Below are 27,912 nucleotides of genomic sequence, written 5' to 3'. Positions count from 1 at the left end.
ATGCAGTACCTGAAAAGAAATAGTAGCCTATTCATGTATTGGCTCATATGCATATACTATTTTATGCAACAAATTCCAACTAATCTATAAAATAAACATTAAACATTTAACTGGTGTACTTATACAAATTACAACTCAACATTTATATTCTGTAAGATTTTCCTTTTCATATTCTTATTTCATAAAAAGGAAAATAATGAAGAAATAACAAATCATCAATTTCTCTCCCCAAATTTCCCAGCAAAAGAAACACAGAAAGCTACCATGTTCCCAAATGCCACAAAATGGTTTTCTAATATCACTTAAAACCTAGAATTCAAATAAGAATACAGTAAATGGGACAAAATGTTGAAATTAAATAATCTAAATTCATTAAGGTATCTGTAATCTTTCAAAAGTACATTTTAACAGGCAATTGGTGATATAAAAATTAATCAGGTGACTGATTCTAGGTAGTCAAGGTTTGAACACTGCAATTACCAAAACTGTCTCTTCAAAAGTTTCCATCTTAACTATTGAAATCATACCAAACATTGTGAAAATTCACTTCAGAGATTGAACAAGAATTCTGTCACGTTTAAATTACTTTGTTACTGTTGATATTTTTATTGGTACTAAAAATGAATGAAATACCTTATGGAATTCAAGGTGAATTATGTCCTTGCTGAGGGAATATGCATTTTAATCAAAGAAGTAAACATCATAAATCAAAAAACTGGGAGCCCAAAGTCTCTATTGGTTAATTTTGTGTATACTTGCCAAAGCCAAATTATAACTTTTATCCACAGCCATTAATCAATACTCTGACTTTCTGAGCCTTAAATGAGTTTTACCTATTTACACATACACACAAACACATACATACACAAAAGATAATCTTATCAACAAAGAATAAATTCAGACATCATTTCTACACAAAAACTGGTATCAATTTTCAACTACTACTGATTTATGTTTATCTTAGCTTTGTGAAGACTGCATTTTAAGTAATTCATGTAAACACAAGATCTGCTATTTTTTGTACTCCCTGATGGGCTATAGAGCTTATCTTGATTTCACTCTTTAATGTGATACAGGAAATTTCAAATGAGCTAAAGTTCTAGAGGAAATTACACATAGAAATGGCTTTGAGAAAAGCATGAGTGTATTTAGAAATGGAGAAGTAATAAAAGTTAAAGAGAGGAGGACCAAGGAGAAGAAAATAGAATAGGTAGCAGATAATAAAAGCAGGAAAAAATATATAGGCCAAATAACATGTCTGAAACATTATTTAGAATATCATTCATAATACAAGAGAAGGAAGCTTAGATTTAAGCTAAGCAGAAATCTTTTTACTTTAGTGTCAAAAATATTAAGAAGCAGAAAAAAATTATGATCAATAATAGTGATACATTGAATATGAACTAACAATGAAAAAATAAATAAGTAAAGCAGGTTCTAGAGACAGTCCCTAAAGGTCTGTGAACTGAAGAGAAGAAAAATTGCAAGATCATTACAGCTATAAAACTTGGGAAAACAAATGAAAGAGTACCTTCAAATGTTATAAAAATGTTACAAGCAGAGGGAGTGTTTTGAGGATACAACCTCATCACTGATAAGTGTGTATTAAATATGTCAATAATCTAGAAACTCTGTAGTTGAAATAATGGTGTTGATATAGAGTCAGCCTGAAGAGAAAGTGGTAAAAAACAGAAGTAGAGTGAATCCTAGTATTTTTAATACTTCCTAAGAAGGATAAACTCTACTGAAAAAGGAGAAAATCAAAAGTATTCAGATGAACTGAAATTTTAGCAACATATTTTTAGGTAGAAGTAAATGGAGGAAATTATTTTGGGCATATGAATAAATATATGTGCCATAAATAAATACCCAGAGAAAAATGAAGGGCAAAAAGATAAGGCACATATTTCAAGTTTTTTTTTTTAATATTTTAAATTAAGGATTCTTAGGAATGTTTAATTTAAAGTCTCATAGGTCAAGTGTTATGTTTTAAAGTATGTTTCATCCTCAGCCCATCAGAGGTTAATTTGGAGCAATTATTTGGTGAATTTTAAATTGTGTTACTTGAGAGAGATTCCAGATTTTTCTTGTATTTTACTCTGGATAATACTGATGATTTTTTACACTAAAATTTTACAAAAGCTATTTTTATTATTAGTCACTCACCATTTATAGAAGTTCATGTTCCTCAAATGAAAAGCCTAAGTGTGTGTGTGTGTGTGTATCCATACTTCAGTAATTTAAAATGTGCTTTCAAAAAAAAATAGACTACTACTACTATATTTGCACATTTTTATATAATTTAGAGACTATTTCTTAAATTAAATGATAAATTTATCTTCATCTTAGAAATCACACATTTCTCAAATTGCCAGAAGGGTTTATGGTATGTCTATGACTAGAGAAGATCCAGATTGTAACAGTACCCTAATCACACTAATGTTTTATTCAGTTAGTTATTCCAATACTAACCAACTATTCCAATACTTTCTAAACCCTGCTCTACTTTGCACATGTTTGCCTTTTCACTACCTGATTAATTACTCTATTTTAACCAGAGGCATCCGTCTGCTGTTCTTCTTTAACCATTTACTTTTACAGGAAAGTAAATGTGTGTTCCTGCTTTTATATTGCTGCATTAATTGTTTTGGATAATCCCTAATGCCAGAATTTGTAACTTGCAGTTCACATATCTATCTTACGCATTTATTATAGTGGCATGGAAAACTAAGCACACAGCAAAGACTGCATGAATATCTAAAATGTGTATACATTTCAGGGGGGGCGCCTGGATGGCTCAGTCGGTTAAGCATCTAGCTCTTGGTTTTGGCTCAGGTCATGAGATTGAGCCCCGTGTCAGGCTCTGCACTAAGCTGAACATGGAGCCTGCTTAAGGATTCTCTCTTCTCCTTCTGCCCCTCACCGGTGCTCCTCTCTCTCTCAAATAAATAAATAAATAAATAAATAATCTTAAAATGTGTGTAATTTTTTAACTGATATTAAAAGTAAAACATGCTTTTAGTGAGCAAATCTAAACTTTCATTGTAGTGACATAGATATACCCTTTGAAGCAATGTCCATTTCCATTTGACTGCAAAAGGTTAGAACAGTATTTTAATATTATCATGGTTGCAAAATTCTAAAATATGCAGACAATTACAGACTCTAACAGCCATAACATGGCAGATAATTCTGAACATCCCTCAGATTATTATTGAACTTAATTGGTTCAGGAGAAATTGTAACTATTAAAATCACCTTCTGACTAATGACTTTAGAATTTAGCCTTCCACAAATCTAACTTCCAATTTCTAACAAATCTTTTCATACTATAGTCAGAACGCAATCAGCTACTTATGATATTTCCAACATTTTTAATACCAATTTGTCTTAAGCCTATTGAATTATTACGGCTTACCTATATACATACTAAATATCGTCATTATTTGTTTATATTTGGTGATTATTCTAATGTGCAAATATCATGGAAAAATTATAAGGATGTGAAATTTCATATTTGCTACTGTTTAAATAGTCACATTCATATGTAAATCATTCATGGCAGTGTAAATAAGATATATAATATGAAAAATTCATCTAACCAACAAACCAATATAGTAAAGATTAAATAAATTTAAAAAATTAAATTAAAATAAATTTAAAAAAAGATTACATTTCATAAAACCTAAAGAAAATCTATAGATTCCATTTGGCTTACTAGTCATTTCTATAAGTATATCTAGGTTAACTAATTGTCTTATTCCAGTACCTTTGTCAGGGCTGCAATTCTCTGAGCCAGTTCAGCCTCTACTTCAGGTAGAGTCTCAGCTTTTCTCATAGTCTGCTGCAACTTTTGCTCAGCCAGCTCAAGACGCTCTTGCAACTGTCTGTTCTTCTCTTCCATCTGAAATAGGGGATGGAAAAAAGAGACACTTACAGAGTCACTGTGAGGATAACAAACAGCAGCCACTAGGGGCTTTGGGTTTCAGCCATTATTCTAGACTTAAAATCAGCCACTACTATCACACCTACTGTGTAAAGAGATGACTGTATTCATATTTTCATATATTACTTAATCACATTCTTCAATAAAATTCAGCACATTAAAAAATTTAAAAAAGCTCTTACCAATGGCAGCAAAAAGATAAAAGTTATAAACCTGGACAAATGGATTATAACTCAATACTAAGACCTCAGATGTACCGTGATAGCATAATATTGAAAATTATAGTATTAACTGGAGTGAGAGAGGGAATGTAGCACAATGGTTAAGGGTTCAGTTTCTAGAGACAGGTTTGACAAAACTTTTTCCTCTGAAAGACCAGAAAATAAATATTTCAGGCTTAGTGTATCATTTAATCTCTGTTCCAACTATTCAATTTTACTACTGGAGCACAAAAACAGTCATAGACAATTATTAAATAAATGGGTATGGCTGTTTCAACAAAACTCTATTTATAGACCTGAGCTGTAGTTTTAGCACATCGTCCATAGTTTGTCCACTCCTGCTCTAGAGTCAAAGAGACTTAGGCCTCTGTTAATAACTCTGGCAATTACCAGATGTGTGACCTTGGAAAAGTTTTCATGTTTCTGAACCTTAGTACCTCAGTATAATTGTGCTTACTTCACAGGTGATGGTTAGGTTTAAATGAGGTAATACATGTTAACTCTTTAGCAGTTTCTGGTTCATGTCTAGATCTAAAGTAAATATTAATCATTATTTTTATTATTAAGACAAATTTATAAATTACATGCTGAAAATCACATCTGTCTAGTCAGTTCTATTCTAAATTTTAGAGAATGGTTGATTGCCAAGAAATACTGTATTTCATCTACTCCATGTTTTGTGACAATGATTAGAATACACATGGACCAGAACAAAACTAAGACAGAGATACTCAACCTGCCGTAGGATGGCCTCTTTATTTGCTAACTCATTTTCTAGTTTATCATTCATGTCATGTATGGAGGTAGATTCTCTCTGAGCACTGAGGTAACGCTTCTCAAGGGTTGTGATTCTTTCTTCCATATCTTCTTTCTGTGCCATGGCCTACAGTTAAAATAAGAAATTAACTAAAATCAGATTTTCAGATAGTTTAATGTATTGTCCTGTTATTTAAACACAATAGTAAGATTTAAAAGCTATTGTTTCCTTTAAGTAATATTCATTCCTTTCTTTTCAAGGAAGGTATGTAAGATTTCATGTGAATTTCCCCAATTTATCTGTCAGAATTCTTACATCCTGGGTTAATGAAAAGTTTCCTTCTCTGAGAATGCAGTGGAGTACATGAAACTGCCTATTGTAGAACTGACATTCTTAGAAAAGAAGTGACAGATAAATTAGCTCATTATACAGTAGAGATAAGTACAATTATGGGTAGAGTTACAAACCATAAAGGTGAAACGATGGCTACTGTTCCAAACTGCAAAGCAATCTTCAGATAAAGATAACCAATATCATCAGTATTCTCATCTTCAGATATAAGAGTAACTCAATGGTTAAAAAAAGAAGCAAAAAAAAAAGTAAATTTGAATCATATTCACAAATGAATCAACCAACTGACTTTGGAACTTAACTGTTTTCCTTGTCATATGTATTCTAATTAAAAAAACAATTTAAAGAACTCAATGAACACAAAACTCTAGGGAAAAATCAACTATCAGTGCAAATGGAGTAAACCTTGGCAGTAATGATTTTCTAAACAATAATTTTTAAACCATCTAATTCATATATAATATGGAGATAATTTTATCTTCCTAATAGCTTACATGAAAATTTATTAGTAGGTGGATAACCTACTTTTTAAAAAAGATATTAAGAAAAGTCAGCTGCAGAAGTGAGCCTCATGAAAAAACTGAGAGCTTTCCCCCAAAGGTGAGGGACACGACAGGGATGCCCACTCTCACCACTTTTGTTCAACATGGTACTAGAAGTCTGAGCCTCAGCGATCAGACAACAAAAAGAAATAAAAAGTATTCCAACTGGCAAAGAAGAAGTCAAACTCTCACTCTTCCAAGATGACATAATACTTTAGGTGGAAAACCAAAAAGACACCACCCCAAAATTGCTAGCACTCATACAGGAATTCAGCAATGTGGCAGGATATAAAATCAACGCACAGAAATCAGTGGCATTTCTATACACTAACAATGAGACAGAAGAAAGAGAAGTTAAGGAATCGATCCCATTTACAACTGCACCAAAAACCATAGGATACCTAGGAATAAACCTAACCAAAAAGGTAAAGGATCCGTACTCCAACAACTACAAAACACGTATGAAAGAAACTGAGGAAGATGCAAAACAGTGGGAAAACATTCCATGCTCATGGACTGGAAGAATAAATACTGTTAAAATATCTATGCTACCTAGAGCAATCTATACATTTAATGTAATCCTTATCAAAATACCATCAACATTTTTCCAGAGCTGGAACAAATAATCCTAAAAATGCGTGGAACCAGAAAAGACCCCGAATAGCCAGAGGTATGTTGAAAAAGAAAACCAAAGCTGGTGGCATCACAATGCCAGACTTCAAGCTCTATTACAAAGCTGTAATCACCAAGACAATTTGGTACTAGCACAAAAACAGACACATAAAACAATGGAACAGAACAGAGAGCCCAGAAATGGACCCTCAACTCTATAGTCAACTAATCTTCAGTAAGGCAAGAAAGAATATCCAATGGAAAAAAGACAGTCTCTTCAACAAATGGTATTGGGAAAATTGGACAGCCACATACATGAAAGAATGTGGAAGAATGAAACTGGACCATTTTCTTATGCCATACACAGAGATAAACCCAAAATGGATGAAAGACCTCACTCTGAGACAGTGAATCCATCGAAATCATAGAGCACAGGTAGCAACCTCTTTGACTTCAGCTGCAGCAACTTCTTGCTAGACATGTCTCCAAAGGCAAAGGAAACAAAAGCGAAAATGAACTACTGGGACTTCATAAAGATCAAAAGCTTCTGCACAGCAAAGGAAACAGTCAACAAACTTAAAAGGCACCCTACAGAAAGGGAGAAGAAATTCGCAAATGACATATCAGATAAAGGGCTAGCTATCCAAGATCTAAAAAGAACTTATCAAACTCAATACCCAAAGAACAAATAATCCAATCAAGAAATGGGCAGAAGACATGAACAGACATTTCTCCAAAGAAAACATACAAATGGCCAACAGACACATGAAAAAATGCTCAACATCACTTGACATCAGGGAAATACAAATCAAAACCACAGTGAGATACCACCTTACACCCATCAGAATGGCTAAAATTAACAAGTCAGCAAACAACGAATGTTGGCGAGGATGTGGAGAAAGGGGATCCCTCTTACACTGTTGGTGGGAATGCAAGCTGGCACAGCCACTCTGGAAAACAGCCTGAAGTTTCCTCAAGAAGCTAAAAATAAAGCTACCCTACGACCCAGCAATTATACTACTAGGTATTTACCCCAAAGATACAAGTGTAGTGATCCGAAGGGGCACCTGCATCCCAATGTTTATAGCACCAATGTCCAAAATAGCCAAACTATGAAAAGAGCCAAGATGTCCATCAACAGATGAATTGATAAAGAAGATGTGGTATATATACAATGGAATATAACTCAGCCATCAGAAAGGATTAAATCTTACCGTTTACATCAACGTGGATGGAATTGGAGGGTATTATGCTGAGCGAAATAAGTCAATCAGAGAAAGACAATTATATAGTTTCATGCATATAAGGAATATAAGAACAGTGCAGAGAATCATAGGGGAAGGGAGGGAAAAATGGAATGCGGAGAAATCAGAGAGGGAGACAAACCATGGGAGACTCTTTTAACTATGGGAAAGAAACGGAGGGCTACTGGAGGAAAGGTGGGTAGGGAAATGAGATAACTAGGCGACGGGCATTAAAGAGGGCATGTGAAGTGATGAAAACTGGATGTTATATGGAACTGAGGATCTGAAACTAATGATGTTCTCTTTGTCGGTTAATTAAATTTAAATTAAAAAAAGGTGAGCGTCATGGGCCTGATGTGGTTTCCTGATAATGTGGGGAGCTTCTTGACATAAGGAGCCTAAAACTGATGTGATGGCAGTGGCTTCCATGTATTACTATCCAAATTTCTTCGATTAGTCTTCCTAATAAGTTCTTTTGGTTCTCTCCTTCAGGACCCAGAGCCAGTCCTGCCACATGCACAGAGCAGATAAATTTTCTTCCATTTTCCAAAAGAAATAGAAATATCCTTAAATGGATAGTCCTTCAATTGTCTCAGTCTTCCCTCACCACTAACTGGAAATAACCACGTGCACAAATCATTAACTTCTAGCTTTAAGTTTAGAACAGATGTTCCCCCCTCTCTCAAAGTTGAATCATTATCTGTGCTCTAGATTCTATGTCTTTTCTGATTTCAGGATCTTGATCACTTTTGTGTCTTGGATATTCAAAATGATAGAAGTAAATCCCACAACTACAGCAGAAACAATGAGGCAGGTTTATGGAAAACCTTGTACAGACCAGTGGTGGATGGCAGAAGAAAAAGGAATGATTCAAAGAAAATAAAAAAAGAATGATAAATTGTCTGCTTGACCACTGACCATAACTGAACTGAAATTATGGAATTTACTCATCTGGTAGAGTGGGTGGGAAGATAAGCCATAGTTTTACAAACAAGTAAGCAAATTAATGCATCAAGTAATTAATAAAATCCTAGAAAAACAAAAAGCTGTACAACAATAGGAAATACTATCATAGGAAACCACCACTTGGATCAGTTGTGAGAATTATTTACATAGCCATAATAATGCTGATCCTAAATGTGATTTTGAGGTAATTGTAGGGGGAGGATGGGTGGAAGAGAAAGGAAGGGAGAGAATAAAAGAGCTAAAATCCTCATATAATAGCAAGGCATAGATTAAGTTTAAATAAGAGAGAAAATAGCACAAGCAGCAGAGAGAGGATTGCTTAAGAATCTCAGGCAAGTAAGATGGGAAGTGGGTGGGAGCTCTGTACATATGTCTGTGTTTGTGTATGTATTTGTACCCTCTTACTATTATCTTATTTTGAAAAATTGTGTATATATAAAAATGAAAAGCAATTAAAAAACAATTATTTCTACCATGAAACCCATCATGCCTGCCTGCCCTGCCTACCCACAAATCAGATATTCTTCTTAGAATCATCCTTGAAATCTTCACCCTAACTCCCCACTTAATAGCCTAACCTGTACCTTGCTATCGGTCTTCTTCCTGCTTCCACATTCTCTAACCTGCTGACCAGGAGAGAATACTAAATGCCAGTCTGATGATACTGCTTCTTGGCTTAAATACCTTTATATGTCCACCTCCCCAACCCCATTCCCCCATCTTCAGTGAAAATGTGAGCTACAAAGACTAGAAAACAAATAGCTTCATAACCTGACATTTCTGTCTCTAATGTACTGTATAATACACCTCCACCCCCAACAAAAAAATTCATGTCCACCTAGGACCTGTGAATATGACCTTATACGCAAATAGGGTTTTACAGACGTAATCAAGTTAAGATGGTATTATATAAGATTAGGGTGGACCTTAAATCCAGTGACTGGTGCTCTTATAAGGAGAGGCAGATTTGGAGACACACAGACATACAGAGGAAAAATGCAATGTGAAGAGAGAAGCAGAGACTGTAGTTACACCGCCATCAGCCAAGAACACAAGGATTGCCAGCAACCACCAGAAGCTAGAAGAGGCAAAGGAGTCTTCACTGGAGTCTTTAGAGGGCATATGGCCCTGCTGACACCTTTGACATCAGACTTGGAGCTTCCAGAACTGTGAAAGAATAAATTACTGTTGTTTTGAGTCACCCAGTTTGTGGTAATTTGTTACAGGAGTCCTAAGAAACCAATGCATTCTATGATTTCATTTCCACCTGGAATGCATTTTTATTACCTTCTTCTGGGTCCTACCGACCTTCAAGACCCAACTAAAGATTACATGGCTATTATTTTAAAGATCAGATGTCTGAAATTCAATTAATCCATCAATTTGGCAAAAATTACCCAGGCTAATTTTTTTTAACATTATCTACACATCTCTAGATTTTAGCCAACACAAACAAAAGCTACTATTTAAAAAGTTTTATCTTAAATTTTGACTTCAATTCTATATTATTATTTTTTAGCCCAATGAGGGTAGAGTTTATCATCTTAGAGGATTCTTTCAGAATATTGTATTCTGTTAATTTCATTTGCATGAAGAATTCTGGGAACATTATGTTGATTTTGTAGCCCAAAAAGAAAATTCTGAATCTAGCCTATGTATATAAACTTCTAACTAAATTATAAGAGCAATAAATTCAGTTGAAGACATATACAGGTTTCCTGAGAACATGAGCACTGGGAGTAGCACATGCTAGCTCCAAATCCCAGTTTTTGCTATTTATTAACTCAGTCACCATGGAAAAATGTTGATTACCTTTTTTATAACTCGCCTTTTTTTCTTTTCCTTTTTTTGGTTTGTTTGATTCTTTGTTTTGTTTTCTGGTTTTGGATGGGATATTAATCCCTACCCCATAACTTTGTTGCGATATAAAATTTTAAGTGCCTTGTGTGGTCTTATGCATAATACACACTCCATAGGTACTAGCTGCTTTTTGATTATTAATTACTATCGTGCCGCTAATTAGCTGAACTGACTCTATGGCATACATTGCATGCAGAAGTCATTGTATAGACTTTGCTACTGCATTTTTGATTCAGTGATTCATGTGGGAGATTCAATTTTTAACTGCAAGCTGTGTTGCCAAAAATAAATTTTGAATTTACAAGTCGGAGAAATATCTCTTCCCTGCATGTCACTTGGAAAATTCTAAAAAAGGAAGTTTTTTCTAGTCTCTAAAAACTGCTGCCTAAAAAGAGAAAAACAGCGTAAAGATTCAATTATCTCTTGACCTGACATTTGTGTACAAAATGGATTTTATTGTATCAAATAAATATAACTCTATAGTAACATAGATCTAGTAAACTAAAAAACATAACTCCATGTTTCAGATGATAGAAAAGACAAAATTGATATGTATTCATTTAATCACTAAGGAATTTTTTAAGAACTCTTAACACGAAGTTGGAAAGATAAGCTGGTTTTATTCACAAAATAATATATAATTTAAATACATCAAAGAAAATTCTAATTCTTTGCATTATCTATATATTTAATAAAGTATTATTATCCAATACCCAATTACTAGCTATCTTGATGAAAAAGTGGAGAGCTAGGGGGTTAAGCATCTGCTTTTGGCTCAGGTCATGATCCCAGGGTTCTGGGATCAAGTCCCATGTTGGGCTCCCTGCTCAGTGGGGAGCCTGCTTTTCTCTCTCTCTCTCTCTCTCTCTGTATCTCCCCCTGCTTGTGCTCTCTCTGAGTCAAACACATAAACAAAATCTTAAAAAAAAAAAAAAAAGTGGAGAGCTAGGCCTGCTGTAAGATTATCTGTGTTTTCTAATATGTGGACTATGCTTAGCTTCAATCCAGCCCCCTACTCTTACAGGTCACAGTCAATTTAAGGAGCAAATAAGACAAAACTTCAAACAAAAGTAAATTTTAAATGTATTTCTTTCTTTTTTTTTTAAAGATTTATTTATTTACTTATTCGACAGAGATAGAGACAGCCAGCGAGAGAGGGAACACAAGCAGGGGGAGTGGGAGAGGAAGAAGCAGGCTCATAGCGGAGGAGCCTGATGTGGGGCTCGATCCCATAACGCCGGGATCACGCCCTGAGCCGAAGGCAGACGCTTAACCGCTGTGCCACCCAGGCGCCCCTTATTTCTTGACAAAGAACAATGACAAAAAAATATTCTAAAGTCTTTAATGAAATATATTTACACAACTCATTTTAGACATATTAGGCTGTCCTCACATGTAAAGCAAAATGCATTCAGTTTTTAATTATATCATCAGTTTTTCCTACTCCCTATTTTTCCTTAATTAATTCAACAAATATGCATTGCTTACACAATACATACATACTGTGTTAGCAAGCTACAGGGGTATCAAGAAGAATCACTTTTTTATTTTTCTACTAAAAAGCCTGCAATCTAGAAGACCTTGTGTGTCTATCGCCCACAAGAACATTATTAGGAAAATAAAAGCAGAGGCTGGAGCTTTGAGTGTGATACCTTTTTAAAGTACATGATTTTCACATCTTAGTAAATTGGAAAGAAAGAGCAAAAAAGCAACAGATTGATTATTTAGGGGGCAGTTATAGCGCAGCTGCATTTTTTATACCAGTGTTACCATGATAAATGATTCTATTTTGTTGATTTTGGAAGCTGCTCATAGTGGAAGAAGCACAGGTTTTGAAGCTGGGCCGATCCTGTGTCTTCCTGGTGCTGGGGTGTTGGAAGGAGTGGGGTGCTGGGGAAGGCAGTACATATGCCTTTGACAAGTCACTTCACCTCATCTGAGAAAAATGGGGATAATGACAAGTACCTTTTGGATAGGACTGATGTAAGAAATTAGAGAAATTAAATGTAATGCACCCATAATAGTTTTCATGATTGATCCTCAAGAAATTCCTAGCAGTAAACCAGGGCCTTGTGGCCTATGACCTGAACCTTTTTGGAAATATTTTATTATACCTTCATAGTGTCCTTAACACACACACACACACACACACACACACACACACACACACACACACACCATGATATATCCAGAAAGGCAGGCAGAGTATAGGTTCCTTGTCCAGGTCTCATTAACTCATCACTTCCTATGTTGTATGTTTCCTGCCTAATGTTTCATACATTTATATTGCCGGCCTAGCTCCTGAAACATTTGTTTGCAACCTCCCTTTAGAGGAGAATGATGAAAGATATTCTTTTCTCATGAATCTCTTCTTTTTTTTTTTTTTTTTAAAGATTTTTTTTATTTATTCATTTGACAGAGATAGAGACAGCGAGCGAGAGAGGGAACACAAGCAGGAGGAGTGGGAGAGGAAGAAGCAGGCTCCCAATGGAGGAGCCTGATGTGGGGCTCGATCCCAGGACCCTGGGATCACGCCCTGAGCCAAAGGCAGACGCTTAACGACTGAGCCACCCAGGCGCTCCTCTCATGAATCTCTTCTAAAATATAACTACATAAAAATTTTAGAGCTGATAAGATTCGTTATATTTTAAAAGAATTCCATGTGAATGCAGAACACCTTACCAACTAGAAAAGGTTCCTAGCAAAAGAACACCTGGCATCAAATGATCGGTATTTTCCATCTGACTTAGCTCTTTGTCACCTACATCCAAAAACTATTAGAATTAAGAGGTTATTTTTACATAAACGATAAGAAAGGGGAGCTGGAGATACTGGGCTCTACCTGTGACACTGGATTAGATAAACATGAAGAGAGGAGGTAGGAGAGGAATGCTAGATGAAAGGAAAACAGCTACATCTCTGGGACTAAGGCAATGAAGAAATCAGAAAGAGCAAGAGCTCAAGAAATAGCCTTGATGCTTTACTGGCCAGAAAGCTTAGTGTTCCCAAACAGGGATAAAGAAGAGTGGCAAACCTTCAGCTATTTTATAAACTGAGTTTGGGTTGTGGGAGGGAGTGAAAATGAGAGACATATCTTTGAACGGTCAATTCATATAAAGGTGTAGAGAGCACAGTCTCATCATGTGTGTCGTAGGAGAGCAGTCTGCCGCTTCATGGATCATCTATCTTTTTTTGAGACAGTAGATATTGTTTTAGTACAATTCTAATCTCATTCGTGCCTTTTGATATTTACATCAAACACCTATAAATATCCATTCTCTCAACAAAGGTTTTTGAATGCCTATTATATGTCCAGTAGTTGTGTAGGTGATTAGAATACAGCAATGAATAAAACAAGACAAAACAAAAATCCCAGCCGTTATGAATCTTTATGTACAGTGGAGGCAGGTATATGACAAACAAGTAAATCAGGAAAGTACATTTGTGTCAGATGGCGTAAGGGCTGTGAGATAAACCAAAGAAAATGAAAGAAGAGGGAGAGTGTATATGTGCAAACAACAAGGTTAGGGAACACTTCACTGAGAAGAAAACGTTTGAGCACAAGGAAAAGGGAAAAGAAAATGCAACAGAATAGGTCTGACTAGTTTAAGAGGCCATCTTAACTGAACAGAATGGACTAAAACGAAAGAGTAGGAGATGATTTCCAAGAGGTCAGAAAGGTGGTAGCGGAGATCGTACATGGCTTGTAGGCCACTGCAAGGACTTTGATTTTACTGTAAGTAGAGTACATAACCACTGGAGCAGAAAATTAACTTGAGCTGACTTACATTGTAACAGGTCAGGCTGCCATGTTGAGTATAGACTGAAGTGGGTCAAAAGCAGGAGGAGGACCAGTCATGAAACTATTGTAATAATACAGTGAGAGATGATGGTGTGTGGAATAAGGAAGAGCCATGAAGATTGTGAGAAGAGGTCACATTACCGATATATCTTGAGGTTGGAAATAATAGATTTATGGCTGAATCAAATGCAGGGTGAGTGAAACAAGTACCAATGACAGCTCCAAGGATTTTGATCTGAATAACGATAATGGCCTTTGGGACAGTTGGGATGTGTAAGACTACAAGAAAGTCTGGTTTCTCGGGGGTGGGAGGATAACAGGAAAACAGTCTTGAATATGTTTATTTTGAGAATATGTTAATTTTCCAGGCATTTGGCAATCAGGACATAGGATATGCTGGAGATATAAATTGGGAGTCATAAGGCAGTGGGTGGTTTTTGGAGCCAAGGGACTGCATGAACTTGGCAGGGGAGTGAAGGTAGATTGAGAAGGGAAGGCACTACAAGCCTGGGGAGGAGTAGAACCAATGAAGGAGCTTGAGACAAGGGTAGAAAGTAAAGACAGATGAAAATCAGAAGAGTATAGGGTGCTTTTAGCCAAGTGAAGAATTATTCCAGGGAGTGATGATTGGATCCAGTGCTGGGTTCAATAACATGGAAGCTACCAATGACTAGGGTAAGAACAGTTCTGATAGGATGTTAGAGGCAAAGTATGTAAAAGGGGCTCAAGAGGGAATGGGAAGAAAGAATTGAATAACATGCAGTAGAGTCAACCCCAATAAGAACTAGTTAAATACAAAAAAGATAAAAAAGGTAAAAATATGTAATTTAAAAGAATATGTAAAAATGAAAAAGATGAAGGGTCACCAAATAAAATGTCCACAAATACAGATAATTTTCTTTTTAATTGAATAGAGTGAGAAAGGGAAAGATTCTAAATACTTCACCCCAGCTGATAAGATGATTAGACAATGTTACAAATAAAGCATCTCCTTGTATCTTTTGCAGTAACTTTCAAGTACTCTATTAAACAGATGAAGTGACGTTACGTCTAGGAAGAACTGAATATATAGAGAAAGAAAGGTCCCCACATTCACACAGATACATTCATACTCACAGACACAACACCAAAATAAAAGGGGGAAAATTTCAAGTAATGATTTTGAGTATTCCCATACGCTAAGAGTGTAGCAATTCATTATTCATACCCACCTCTAAAGTTATTTAAAATTAGCAGCTTAAAAATGTTCAAAATTCATTAAAAACCATAGGAAGTTTTTACCCTGTCTGTGACTTGATACCAAATTTTCTTTTCATACCTATTTAAAGGCTGATGAAGTGAACTATTTTTGCCTTCATGGACACATTTCGTAACTAATATAATGCATCCCAAATGATGATCTGGAGACTGGGAGAAGCAGCATTCAGAAAGCAAAGACTCAAAGTGTTATGAATCACTTACCTCCCTAATGTCCCTTTGATATTTAGTGTTCATTTCTTCTGTTTTAATGAGATCCTTTCTTGCTGTCTCTGCTTCCTGTTCCACCTCCCCCACTCGGGAAGAAAGGGCTGCTAAACGTTCTTTCATTTGAGCCATTTCATAGTTTTGCTTTTCAAGCAATTCTTGTAGTTCGACTATTTGACTAGTTTCATCAGTTGAGTCTATAGAGCCATTGGACAAACGCTGCAGGAAACAAAAAAGAAATGGCACTTAGGATATTCTTCATCTTTAATTTAAAATTCACGAACTTAAAGAAATGAAACTGATATAGCTTTCACACTGAGAAATAAGAACTCTAACTAGTTCTGAAGAAAAACTAAGTTTTTAGGAAAACTCTTAACTGACAGTAAAATATAAAGGTAGATCAGTAATTTTCAAACAGGTTAACAGATGCGTTTGAATTGGAAGCTGTATATACACATACAGCACAAAACACTGGTATATCCTAAACATTTAATAAATGACAGCTATTATTTTATCAATTATATTAAAAATTATGAACAATATTATACTGTTGTTATTATTAAGTAATAAGAAGGAACACAGAAACTGTAATATTCTCTATTTTTATTCAAGGTCCTGTGTGCATTTGCAAGTTTTATTTTCAGTGACACTCAGAAAAAGAACTTACACACATTTTTCTTTTAAAGAAGGTGATTCCCGGTGTGAATCTGACCTGGCTGGAACAAAGGTATAACGTAAAAAAGGCTTGATTTCTAAATTGCTAAGAACATCAAAGTCCTCCTGAGTGCACACAACCCACAGGAAGGCGGCTTAAAAGGATTAAATACTTTGAGACTGATTTCACCCCTTGCTGCCTAGAAACAGGAGGACCCATGTCTTCAGAAGCACGTCCTATAGCCTAGCTCCACTGGAGAAGCTTTGTGGTGAAGAGAGTGCAACAACTGGGGAGAAATAGCACTGAAACGAAAAGGGTACAACTAAGTCGAAATAAGAAAATGATGATGCACTTTGCTTTAATCTAAATGCAAATAACGAATGCCAATTTAAAAAAGATAAACATTAAAAAAAAGAAGATGAGAGAAAGCAAAGAAAGTAGTTAATTTTGCTATGGTGCTTGTTTGGAAAACATGAATCTGTTTTAATACAACAGTTACATTAAGAAGCAATTTGAAAATTATATAAATTTTGTGTTTTCTTTTTTTCAATATATTGAGGTATAGTTGACATGCAATATTCCATTAGTCTCAGGTGTACAACATAATGATTCGACAGCTCTATATGTTATGCTGTGCTCTAAATTTTGTGTTTTCCTATGCACTATTCATTCCTGAGAATCCCTGGTAAACACAGAAACCCACGCCTAACTGAACTGAGCTGTGCAGGAATACCCAAAATCAACACATGCGTGGTCCTCAAACATCTAACATCACGTCACTTTATTACATGCTTTGAGTCACTGTGTTATAATTTTCTGTCTGATTTCAGATGCCCCTCCTTCTACCACTTCACATGATACATAAACCCTAAAACCCAACTGACACCCACTTCCGTAAACAAGCTTCAGGTCTTTTTCCAAGTAAAGAGTCATATTTATAGTATTTATGCAATTCTTGACTCTTTAACCTATAAAACTTTGCTACTTTTTTAAAATTAGTTTTCTCTTTGTTTTATGCCATTGATAAAGTTGTGACACAAACCCCTGTTCTTCCACAAAACCTGTTCTTCAACAAGCCCTTTTATTATGCAATTTTGCCTAGGTCATAACTTCTAGGAATGCAAATCACACATTAAAGCAAAACTTACTGGCTGCAGAAGAAAAGAGGGAGAATAGAAAGCACCACAAAAGCAATGAGAAAGAGAAAATAAAGAGAAAGGGAATGCAGACAAATAGCAAGGAGTGTGTAAAAAGTTCAATAGGCAACACATGGAGAAACAGCCTGGAAAATCTAAATTAAAATAGCAGAAAAGATGGAGTTAAGACCTTAAGATGATATCTAAAGATGCCAGGTCTACAGACCTAACACCTTGAAGATACTGCTGAACTCCTATACTGCAGACACTGAACATCTAATAACCTAGTAAAAGAAGTAAGAAGTGTTGCAAACATGTAGGAACATCAGAGATACTGCTGAGATCCAGATACTCCTTCAGAGGTTCTATTCCCCCCACTGCCGAGATGGCTGCTCGCTGAGGGATCAGAAGTAAGAACTCTTTTCAAAGTTACGCCCACCCCTGAGGCATGCAATGTTACATACGAAACAGAGGTACCGCAAAGCTAAAGAAAGAACAGCTTTCTAGACAGTTTCTATGGGCATAAATTGTAAAAACATTGATAGTGACCTTTATACAGGACACAACTATCTGTATATTGAACTGAGAAAAGCCAGTATAACCATTAGGCAGCAACTGAGTACTGGTTTAGGGAAGAAAGCTAGGGCCTGGCACGCCTGGGTGGCTCAGCTGATTAAGCATCTGCCTTTGGCTCAGGTCATAATCCCAGGGTTCTGGGATCTGGGTCCTGGGATTGAACTCCGAATTGTGCTCCCTGTAGGGAGTCTGCTTCTCCCTCTGCCGCTCTCTCTCGCTAAATAAATAAATAAAATCTTTTTAAAAAGTGAAAGAGAAGGCTAGAGCCAATTTCCAGTCAGTTATGTCCAAATTTGGTATAACTGAGATATGATATGACAGGGTTGTTTTTTTTTTTTTCCATAATAGCAAATACCTTTGAACTCTGTATACTACTCACAAGTAATGAGGCAAGCTTAAGCTTTAATAGAACTTCTACCTCCTCACATCGAGGACCTTCTCTAGTCAACTTAAAAAAGACAATTTTTAGAAACTACAAAAATCACTAGAAAACAAATTTTTGCTTTTAGAAAATATTATATATAATTGGAAAAAATACACTTAGGACTCTAGAGCCCTAAAGAACTTGAGAGAAAGTGAGACTCAGGTAATCACACAGAGCTGATTTGAATTAAAAGGCAGACCTCTGAATTCCCAGTTCAGTTCATCTAACCTTTACCATATTGCCTTTACTCGGAACATGTAAATCAAACGGATACACTTATACGCTCTATATGGTATAGCCAAGTACCAAGAGTGTAGTGTGTGTACTGAATATACGGTATACACACACACATTCAACAAATATGTGTTCAGTCAACTGAATCATGTTCATTTTCTAATTAGAAAAATGATTATTCCAATTCTGTGCACCTGAGGTCCATTAAAATCTTGTTTAAAAATTGCATATTTTTAACGGGTTCAAGGTAAGAAAATGTTAATTAAATATAAACAGTAATCAGGCAACTAAAATAAAACACTTAAAATGTTAACCTTTTTAATTCCTTTAGCAACAGATGTATACTGCAATGTCTTTATACTACTTTGAAATCTGGGACTATCCATGGGAAAATTTTTGAAACCTCAGTTTTTTTCTGAAATGTTTATAAATTCATTTATGCTTTAAAAATGTGTAACATTTCATCTATTCAACCCTCCTTAAATATATTTTATGGTGAGCTTAATAAATATTTTCATAATCAGACTAAAAGGTCATATAAAAACTATGATTTATATCTTAGAAAAATAATACAACTTCTGTTCCAAATCACTGCTATGCAGACTTATCTTTAAAATAAATTGTGGGATTTGAACTGAAATGACGAATTATTGAATTAAAAGAAAACTCAGTGGTTATTTTAAATAGCTGTATTGAGATATAATTTATATCCATAAAATTCATCCATTTAAAGTGTAAATATCAATAGTGTTTGCTATACCTAAAGAGTTGTACTATCAACGTAATCTAACTTGGAGAACATTTTCATCACCCCAAATAGAAACCTCTTACCCATTAGCAATCACTTGCAGGTGACCCCCACCTCTAGCCCTAGGTACCACTTAACTACATTCTGCCACTACCTGCCCATTTGGTACCTTTCACATAAATTGAATCAGAATAGATAGCCTTTTGTGACTGGCTTTATTCACTGAGCATAATGTTTTTGAGATTCATCCATGCTGTAGCATATTATCAGATTTTTTTTTAATTGCTGAATAGTATTCCATCATGTGGATAACTACCTGTTATTCAGATATTCATCTGGTAACAGACATTTAGACTGTTTTCACCTTTTGGCTACTGTGAATAATGCTGTTATGAACATTTGGGTACAAGTATTCGTGTGGATGTATGTTTTACATTCTTTTGGGTGGATTCCTAGGAGTAAAATAGCTGGATCATATGGTAATTCTATGTTAACATTTTGAAGTACTATTTCCCAAAATTGCTGCACCACTCTACATTTCCACTAGCAATGATGTGACTTCAAATTTCTCATATTCTCACCAACGCTTGTTATTCCCTTTTTAAAAATTTTTAAAAAATTATTTAATTAAATTCAATTAGCCAACATATATTACATTATTAGTTTCAGATGTAGTGTTCAATAACTCAACAGTTGCATATAACATCCAGTGCTCATCACATCACATGACCACCTTAATTACAGCTACTCTAGTGTGTATGTAGTGGTATCTCCTTGTTATTTTGATTTGCACTTCCTAATGGCTAATGATGTGGAGCATCTTTTCATGTGCCTATTGGCCTTTATATATCTTCTCTGGGAAAATGTCTATTCAAGCTCTTTACTCATTTACTAATTGAGTTGTCTTTTTATTAATGAGTTATAAGAATTCCATATAAACAAAAATTTTATATACAAGTCCTTTATTAGTTATATGACTTGCAAATAGTTCTTCTCAATCTATAGATTATCTTTTCACTTTCTTGCCAGTGCTGGTTGAAATGCAAATGTTTTTAATTTTAATGAAGTCCAATTTATCATTTTTCCCCTTATGCCTTGCACTTCTGGTGTTGTATCAAGAAATTATTTCCTAACACAAAGTTATGATGTTTTATTCAATGTTCAATGTTTTATTTTAAACTGTAGAAGAATATACTTAAATTATTAATTTTCATATGCAATAAAAGCTCAAATGTTAGAATTTTAAGTGTGTGTGTTTATATATATATTGTGTGTATATAATTTAGTGTGTATATAATTTAAGTGTGTGTGTGTGTGTGTGTATACATACATATATATACACACACACAAAAGAAGACAAAAAAAAAGTAAAAGTCAAGGTCTTACAATGATCTCAAAAACCCATATCAGGGACACCTGGGTGGCTCAGTTGGTTAAGTGTCTGACTTCTGCTCAGGTCATGATCCTGGGGTCCTGGGATCGAATCCCTCATCAGGCTCCTTGCTCAGTGGGGAGCCTGCTTCTCCCTCTGCCTGCTGCTCCCCCTGCTTGTGCTCTCTCTCTGACAAATAAATAAAATCTCAAAAAAAAAAAAAAAAACAACATATCATCTCAAGAACCCACATCATCTGCCCATCTATGCCCACTCCCATCTTTTTTGCTATAGTCTATTCCATTCTAGCTACACTGGTCCCCTTGAAAATCCTAAAGCCACTTGTGTCTCACAACCTTTGCTTTTTCTGTTTCCTCTACCAGATAAACACGTGACATGCTCTTTTTGGTCTTCGCTCCATGTTTTCTTTGTCTGATTAATTACCCCAGTATAAGCTTAACCCAAATACTGCATGTGACATCTAATACTAAACATTACCTTGTGACATATCTGAATTGGACCCATTTCCATGCCCTCTTTGTGTGTCAAGGTATACCTATGTATCCAATTCTCTTTGACAACTCTGAACTGTTAGAAGATCCAGTAGGCCAAGATCTATGGGCTCCTGCTTCTGGTGATTGGCACTGGTATGACCTTTGCCATCCTCCATACCAATTTGCACCTGGGATTTGTAGCTGGATTTTCCTGTTCAACACATCAGATGTCTGGGTCATCTATTCCCACTTGAATTACTGTAACAACCTTCTAACTGGTCTCTTTGTTTCTAACCTTGTCCTCTTATTTTCTTTTTAAAAGAGCCAGAATGTTCCATGGTAATTTTGTTACATGGTAGTCAGACCAAGTCATTCCTCTGCTCAAAAACTCCAGTATTTTTCCATCCTACCTAGTACAGAAGCAAAAATATTATAACAAGCAATTACCACAGCTCCCCACTTCCTACCCCCCTGCCCTTCCCTCCAAGTCCTGCCCTCCCTGACCTCTCTCCTACTATTCTCCCACTTGCTCTCTTGCTTTAGCCACACAGGCAACCTCGCTGCTCCTCTTATAAGTCAATCACTCCTCCATATTGCAGCGTTGGTTTTAGTTTTTTCTACTAACTGAAGCAGTCTTCGCTGGTATTCCACATGGCTAACAACCTCACCTATTTTAAAGAAGCCAACCCTGAGCACTTTATTTAAAAGGGCAAACTGTTCCTACTTCCATGTCTCCTAAGACTGATTTTTTTGTGCTTATGGCAAAAGCATAAAATCACCTTATGACATACTAGATGATTTACTTAGGTATATTTATTGTTTATTATCTGCTAACCTCCTCCAAATTGATAGATCATAAGCTAGAGCAGGGAAAGAGCCTTTATATGTTTTCTTTTGTGTATCACAAGTACCTAGAATGATGCCTAACACATGATGGTTATGAGATAGACTTTTGTTAACTGAATAAATGTTTTGATTACTTGTGTCTCTAGTGACTTAGAACAGCATCTTCCACAAAAATATATTTGTTAAATGAATGAATGAGTGAATGAACGAAAGTTTCCATTAATGAGTAAGATGAGTTTTAGGAAAAACAGTAAGGATTCAAAAAGAAATAGAATATGGAGACAGTATTTTCAGCCATCATTGCACAAAGTTTATGAAAAAAAATGTTTTCATAAAAGCAAATATAAAATAGAACTGAGTGTTTTTTGCCCTATTTTAAAGCATAATATAGATGAATTATCTTTATGGTCGAAAAATCTGATGTAAACCACAGAAACCATTATTATAAATGCACATTAAGATTCGTTAAAAAATGATAGAAATATACAGTCTACATATAAGACCAAATGAAGTGAATGAAGTCCCAGATATCCTACCATGTCATAGTCTTACTGCTTCTAAAGATAATCCTGAGGTAAAGCCAGGAACTTAAACATGTTCTTCCATTTTCTATCAAGTAAATACGGCTCCCTTTGTATTTGATAATCTTCAGTTAAATGACCTCACCATTAATATTTTTTCCATCCTACTTCTAGCTTTAGTAATTATTTAAAAATTACCGTAACATGTTTTTTTAAATAATAGTAGTACAGTTAAATTACTAATGTGCCCATTTAAATTCTGCATTTTATGGTGCTTTAACAGTTACTGCTGATTTTGAGCATATTTTAGTGGTTACACATTGCCCTTCTACTCTATCAAAGAACAGCAGTTTATGAAACATAACAGTGAATAATTTTCACATTTCTTTTAAGGTAAGATAAGCCTGTTGAATATGCAGAACAGAGGGCATTTAAAGTGCTATATTAGTATAACTTAATAATTAAGTTCCCCTTGGATAGCTGTTTCTTGACAAGGTATTCCAGAGGATTTAGGAGATACATTAATTATAATATTTTAGAAGTAGATGGACACTGCCTATGCAGAATGAATACTTGGTTGACCTCCTCCCACCCTAAGAAGCTATTATATTTGACAGCTGATAATTTTCCCTCAGATTCATTGAGACATATTTGATATATAACATTGTGTAAGCCTAAGGTGTACAACATGATAATTCGATACATATATATATATATTGTGAATGATCCCCACAATAAGGTAATTAACACATATCCATTACCTCACATAACTACCATTTCTTTTTTGTAGTGACAACATTTAAGATCTACTCTCTTAGCAAGTTTCAAATATACAATATTCTTAACTATAGTCACTATGGCAGCTGAAAACTTAAAGTTTATTATGAATATAATTCCACACTTGATTTGTACATTTTGACACATTCTTTCCCATGTTTTTCATATCTAAACTATAAGTGCTTGATTCTCTATTAAAGAATTTCAAGTAGATCTCTTTTTCTCTTACGCATTTTACTTCTTATTAATCTCTTTAGAGAAAATAAGAAAAGGTGAGGCCAAAGAAAGTAGGAATTTATCTTACCATTAACTAAATCCAGATGTTAAAGACACAATACACTTAAAACTTATCAGCATTTAAGGGGTCACATCAAGCCCTTCCATTCCATTTTAAAAAATAGTTCTGTGAATATTATGGTTAGAGAGAAATTACTGTTTGGTCAAAAAAGTTACACTAAGATTTGCAAACAGAACGTAAGTAATCTAGCTTTAATAATTCTGTGCAGGATTTGAGAGAATCTATAAAATGGCAAAGTCTGATAAAATATATTTAATTCTGTGAGAAGAGAAATGTAGTACTATTGAAATACAGAACCAAAAATAAAGAAATAACACAAATCAGACAGGGGAAACATTCATAAGCACAAAAATAATACGAAAAAAAAAAAAAGAACTAGAGCTGATAGTTCACTGGAAATTTCCTATGTCAGTCAGCAATGTTAGGGTGAAAAAGGTAACAGAATAAAGACCTAATCAATCAGGGATTTCACAGACCAACAGTGAAGTCTCTTTGTGAACTCTGTAAGTAAATCCTAGACCAAGCATTGATTCAGGGAGGGTCTCGAAGACTTCAGCTAATCTGATGCCCTAGCAAGTATTATTTCCTTCCATTCTAAGAGATCATTATACTCCTCATTTTACTTCAAATTCTCAAATTTGGATTTGCCTCCAAATCCTCAAATAAGACTGTATCTTCCATTAGAATAATAACAACTAATAATTATAGCTATCATTTATTGAGTACTTACTTACCCAAGACATATAGCTGGTAAGATTTCTGGCTCCAAGCATGGGTTTGTAATAACTACTCCACTTCACTAACATTTGTTAAGTTCTGAACATGTACAAGGCACTGTTTCAAGTGCATGATGTGCATAAACTCTTTAATCCCTATAAGAAACTGTTTTACACAGAAAAGGAAACTGAACCAAGGAACATAGGTATTTTGCTTAAGGTTACACTACTAAAAAGTAATGAGGTTCAAATAGGAATCCAAGTATTCCAGTATCCCATTCCATTCTTTCTTTTGTTCATTCTTTCTCTTTTTCTCTCTCTGCTTACTTTTGTTCATTCACTGTTTCGCTTATCAATTTATTCAATCTCTACTTGTATTTCATTTATCCATTCACTCAAGCACTAAAACTCTACTACCTGTTTAGCCATATGCCAGACACTAGGTTGGTTGCTCAGAATACAAAGGTTCCTATCTGAAAGTAACAAAATATAGGGAAAAAAAAGTAAACCAAATCAAGCAACCAAACCATTAACAAAATTTATAAGGACCAAAAAGTATTTAGACACTGAGGAGTCCAAAGGCTTCAAGGCTATGACTTTGGACATTTTGGGTCTGCCTAGACTGTTTGCGTTAATTTCCATATTGCCTTTTAGCTCTCAGAAATCAGACCCAAGTTGTGCCTGGGTGGCTCAGTCATTAAGCATCTGCCTTCCACTCAGGTCATGATCCCAGGGTCCTGGGATGGAGTCCAACATTGGGCTCCCTGCTCAGCGGGAAGCCTGCTTCTCCCTCCCCCACTCCCCCTGCTTGTTCCCTCTCTCGCTGTCTCTCTCTCTCTGTCAAATAAATAAGTAAAATCTTAAAAAAAAAAAAAAAGAAAGAAATCAGACCCAATCTCATATTTCAAATTTTGTCCTACAAATAAACACATTTTGTCTTTGTTCTGAAATTCTCCAGCATGGAATTCACAGCTATTATTTCTAATTCCATGTTGACTCTTAAATCTGTTTCATCATATATAAATCATCTATTTACAAACCTTGCAAATCTAGAACACAGAACAAAGCAGACATAGTATCTGTACTCCATTTCAGTTATTCTCAACCATGACTACACATTATAATCCTTGGGAGAGTTGAATAAAAATATAAAGTGGATTCCACGCCAAATGTGATAAACATAAAACTCCTAGAAGAAAATACAGGCAATAATTTCCTTGATACTGGCTGTAGAAACATTTTTTGAGATAATGTCTCTTCAGACAAGGGAGACAAAAGCAAAATTAAACTATTGAGACTACATCAAACTAAAAGGCTTTTGTATAGTGAAGGAAACCACCAAAAAAATGAAAAGGTAACCTACTGAAGGGGAGAGGATTTTTGCAAACGATATATCTGATAAGGGGTTAATATAGAAAATACATAAAGAACTTATATAACTCAACACTTAGAACACAATCCAATTAAAAAATGGGCAGAGAACCTGAACAGACGTTTTTCCAAAGAAGACATACAGATGGTAACCAGACACATGCAACGATGCCCAACATCACTAATCATCAGATAAATGCAACTCAAAACCACAATGAGATATCACTTTACATCTGTCAGAATGACTAAAATAAAAAACAAAACAAAACATAAGAGATAACAAGTTAGTGAGAATGTGGAAAAGAAGGAACCCTTATACACTACTGGTGGTAACATGAACTGGTGCAGCCACTGTGGAGAACAGTATGGAAGTTTCCCAAAAAATTAAAAATAGATTTACCATATAATCCACTAATTCTACTACTGGGTATTTACTCAAAAAAAGTAAAAACACTAATCCAAAAAGATATATATACCCTTTGTTTATTGCAGCATTATTTACAATAGCAAAATATGGAAGAAACACAAGTGTCCATCCACAGATGAGTGAATAAAAAAGATGTGGCATAGGGGTGCCTGGGTGGCTCAATCGGTTAAGCATCCAATTCTTGATTTCTGCTTGGGTGATGATCTCAAGGTTGTGAGATCAAGCCCTGTATCAGGCTCCATGCTGGGCATGGAGTCAGCTTAGGATTGTCTCTCTTTCTCTATCCCTTTGACCCTCTCTACCACCTGACCCTCCCACTTCCCCCCCAACAAAGAGAAAAAAATGATGTGATACACACACACACACACACACATACAGACAGACACACAATGGGATATTACTGAGGCATAAAAAAAAATGAGATCTTCCCATTAGCAATATCGTGGATGAACCTACAGGGTATAATGCTAAGTGAAATAATTCAGGCAGAGAAATACAAATACCATATGTCTTTATCCATATGTGGAATTTAAGAAACAAATGAACGAAGAGAGAGGGAAAAAAAGGCACAGAAAAGCAGACTCTTAAATACAGAGAACTGGTGGTTGCCAGAGGGGAGGTGGGTGGAAGGAGGAGTGAAATAGATAAAGGAGATCAAGAGTACACTTATCTTGATGAGCACTGAGTAATGTATAAAATTGTTGAATCATTATATTATACATCAGAAACTAATAGAACAATATATATTAATTATACTTCAATAAAAAAACATTCCCACTCTAAACCATATCTAAGAGTAGGGTCCAGATATATTGTTTTTAAATCTCCCTAAGTAATTATATGTTTAGTTGAGGTTAAGAACCACAGATCACTATTATCCAGGTACTTTACTAATTACTGTATCCAATTTAGTCACCAAACCTGAAAAACTGTCTCGCATAAAGAGGGAAAGAATTTAAAGTAATAAAATAAAAAATGATTGGTGAAATGAATGTAATAAAAGATATGATAATAGATCCAAAAAATTAGTATTCTTAATCCTAGCATTAACTAATTATTTTAAAATGTATTTATTGTTTCAAATGGAAAGACTACTATTTCCTATTTTTGAAAGATGGAAAGAAATAAACCTCTGTAATAGAGTTGACCAAATATTGCCCTACTTGGAAAATTTCTAGACCAGATGGTTTCTTATAGTAACTTCTCCATTAATGACTTTATTATTCAACACTGAGATTTGCAAAGTCATTATGACATAGGAAATACCTAGAAATTTTATTTAATTAAAATATCTAGCTGATGAGCCCTCACTTATCAGTTCTTTAGTTTAATATGATCAACTGTGTTTCATTACTAAGTATAAAATATGTTTATTATTATCTCAGACATTCTAAGCCATTTTTAATTTCCACCAAATTTGAAAGCAAGAATATTTTAATCTGAGGAATATCCATTACTTTGAGTTCTAATATTCTCATAATCTTTTACTAGCATATAATTCATTCACTATATCTGGTGTATGCATCTTGAAAGAAATATACTTCGGGCTCAG

At 34.9% G+C, this 27,912-nt stretch overlaps 1 protein-coding gene across 4 annotated transcripts in view; it reads right to left on the bottom strand.

Annotated features, from left to right (window-relative positions):
• Positions 1–27,912, bottom strand: part of PPFIA2 (PPFI scaffold protein A2) — a 463,684-nt gene that overhangs the window by 100,607 nt on the left and 335,165 nt on the right. For all 4 annotated transcript variants that reach the window (XM_087868891.1, XM_087868889.1, XM_087868890.1 and 1 more), the window contains 3 exons: positions 15,763–15,984; positions 4,904–5,050; positions 3,770–3,904 (listed from right to left, as the gene is read on the bottom strand). In XM_087868891.1, the coding sequence (XP_087725017.1) occupies positions 3,770–3,904; positions 4,904–5,050; positions 15,763–15,984 (504 nt within the window). The remainder of the gene's footprint in view (positions 1–3,769; positions 3,905–4,903; positions 5,051–15,762; positions 15,985–27,912) is intronic.

The sequence above is a fragment of the Ursus americanus genome, chromosome 17 (genome assembly GCF_024610735.1).
Source record: "Ursus americanus isolate L20-20 chromosome 17, mUrsAme1.1.p, whole genome shotgun sequence".
Classification (NCBI taxonomy): domain Eukaryota; kingdom Metazoa; phylum Chordata; class Mammalia; order Carnivora; family Ursidae; genus Ursus; species Ursus americanus.
The sequence above is the reverse complement of the archived record's forward strand: the minus strand, read 5'-3'. Positions and strand labels throughout refer to the sequence as shown.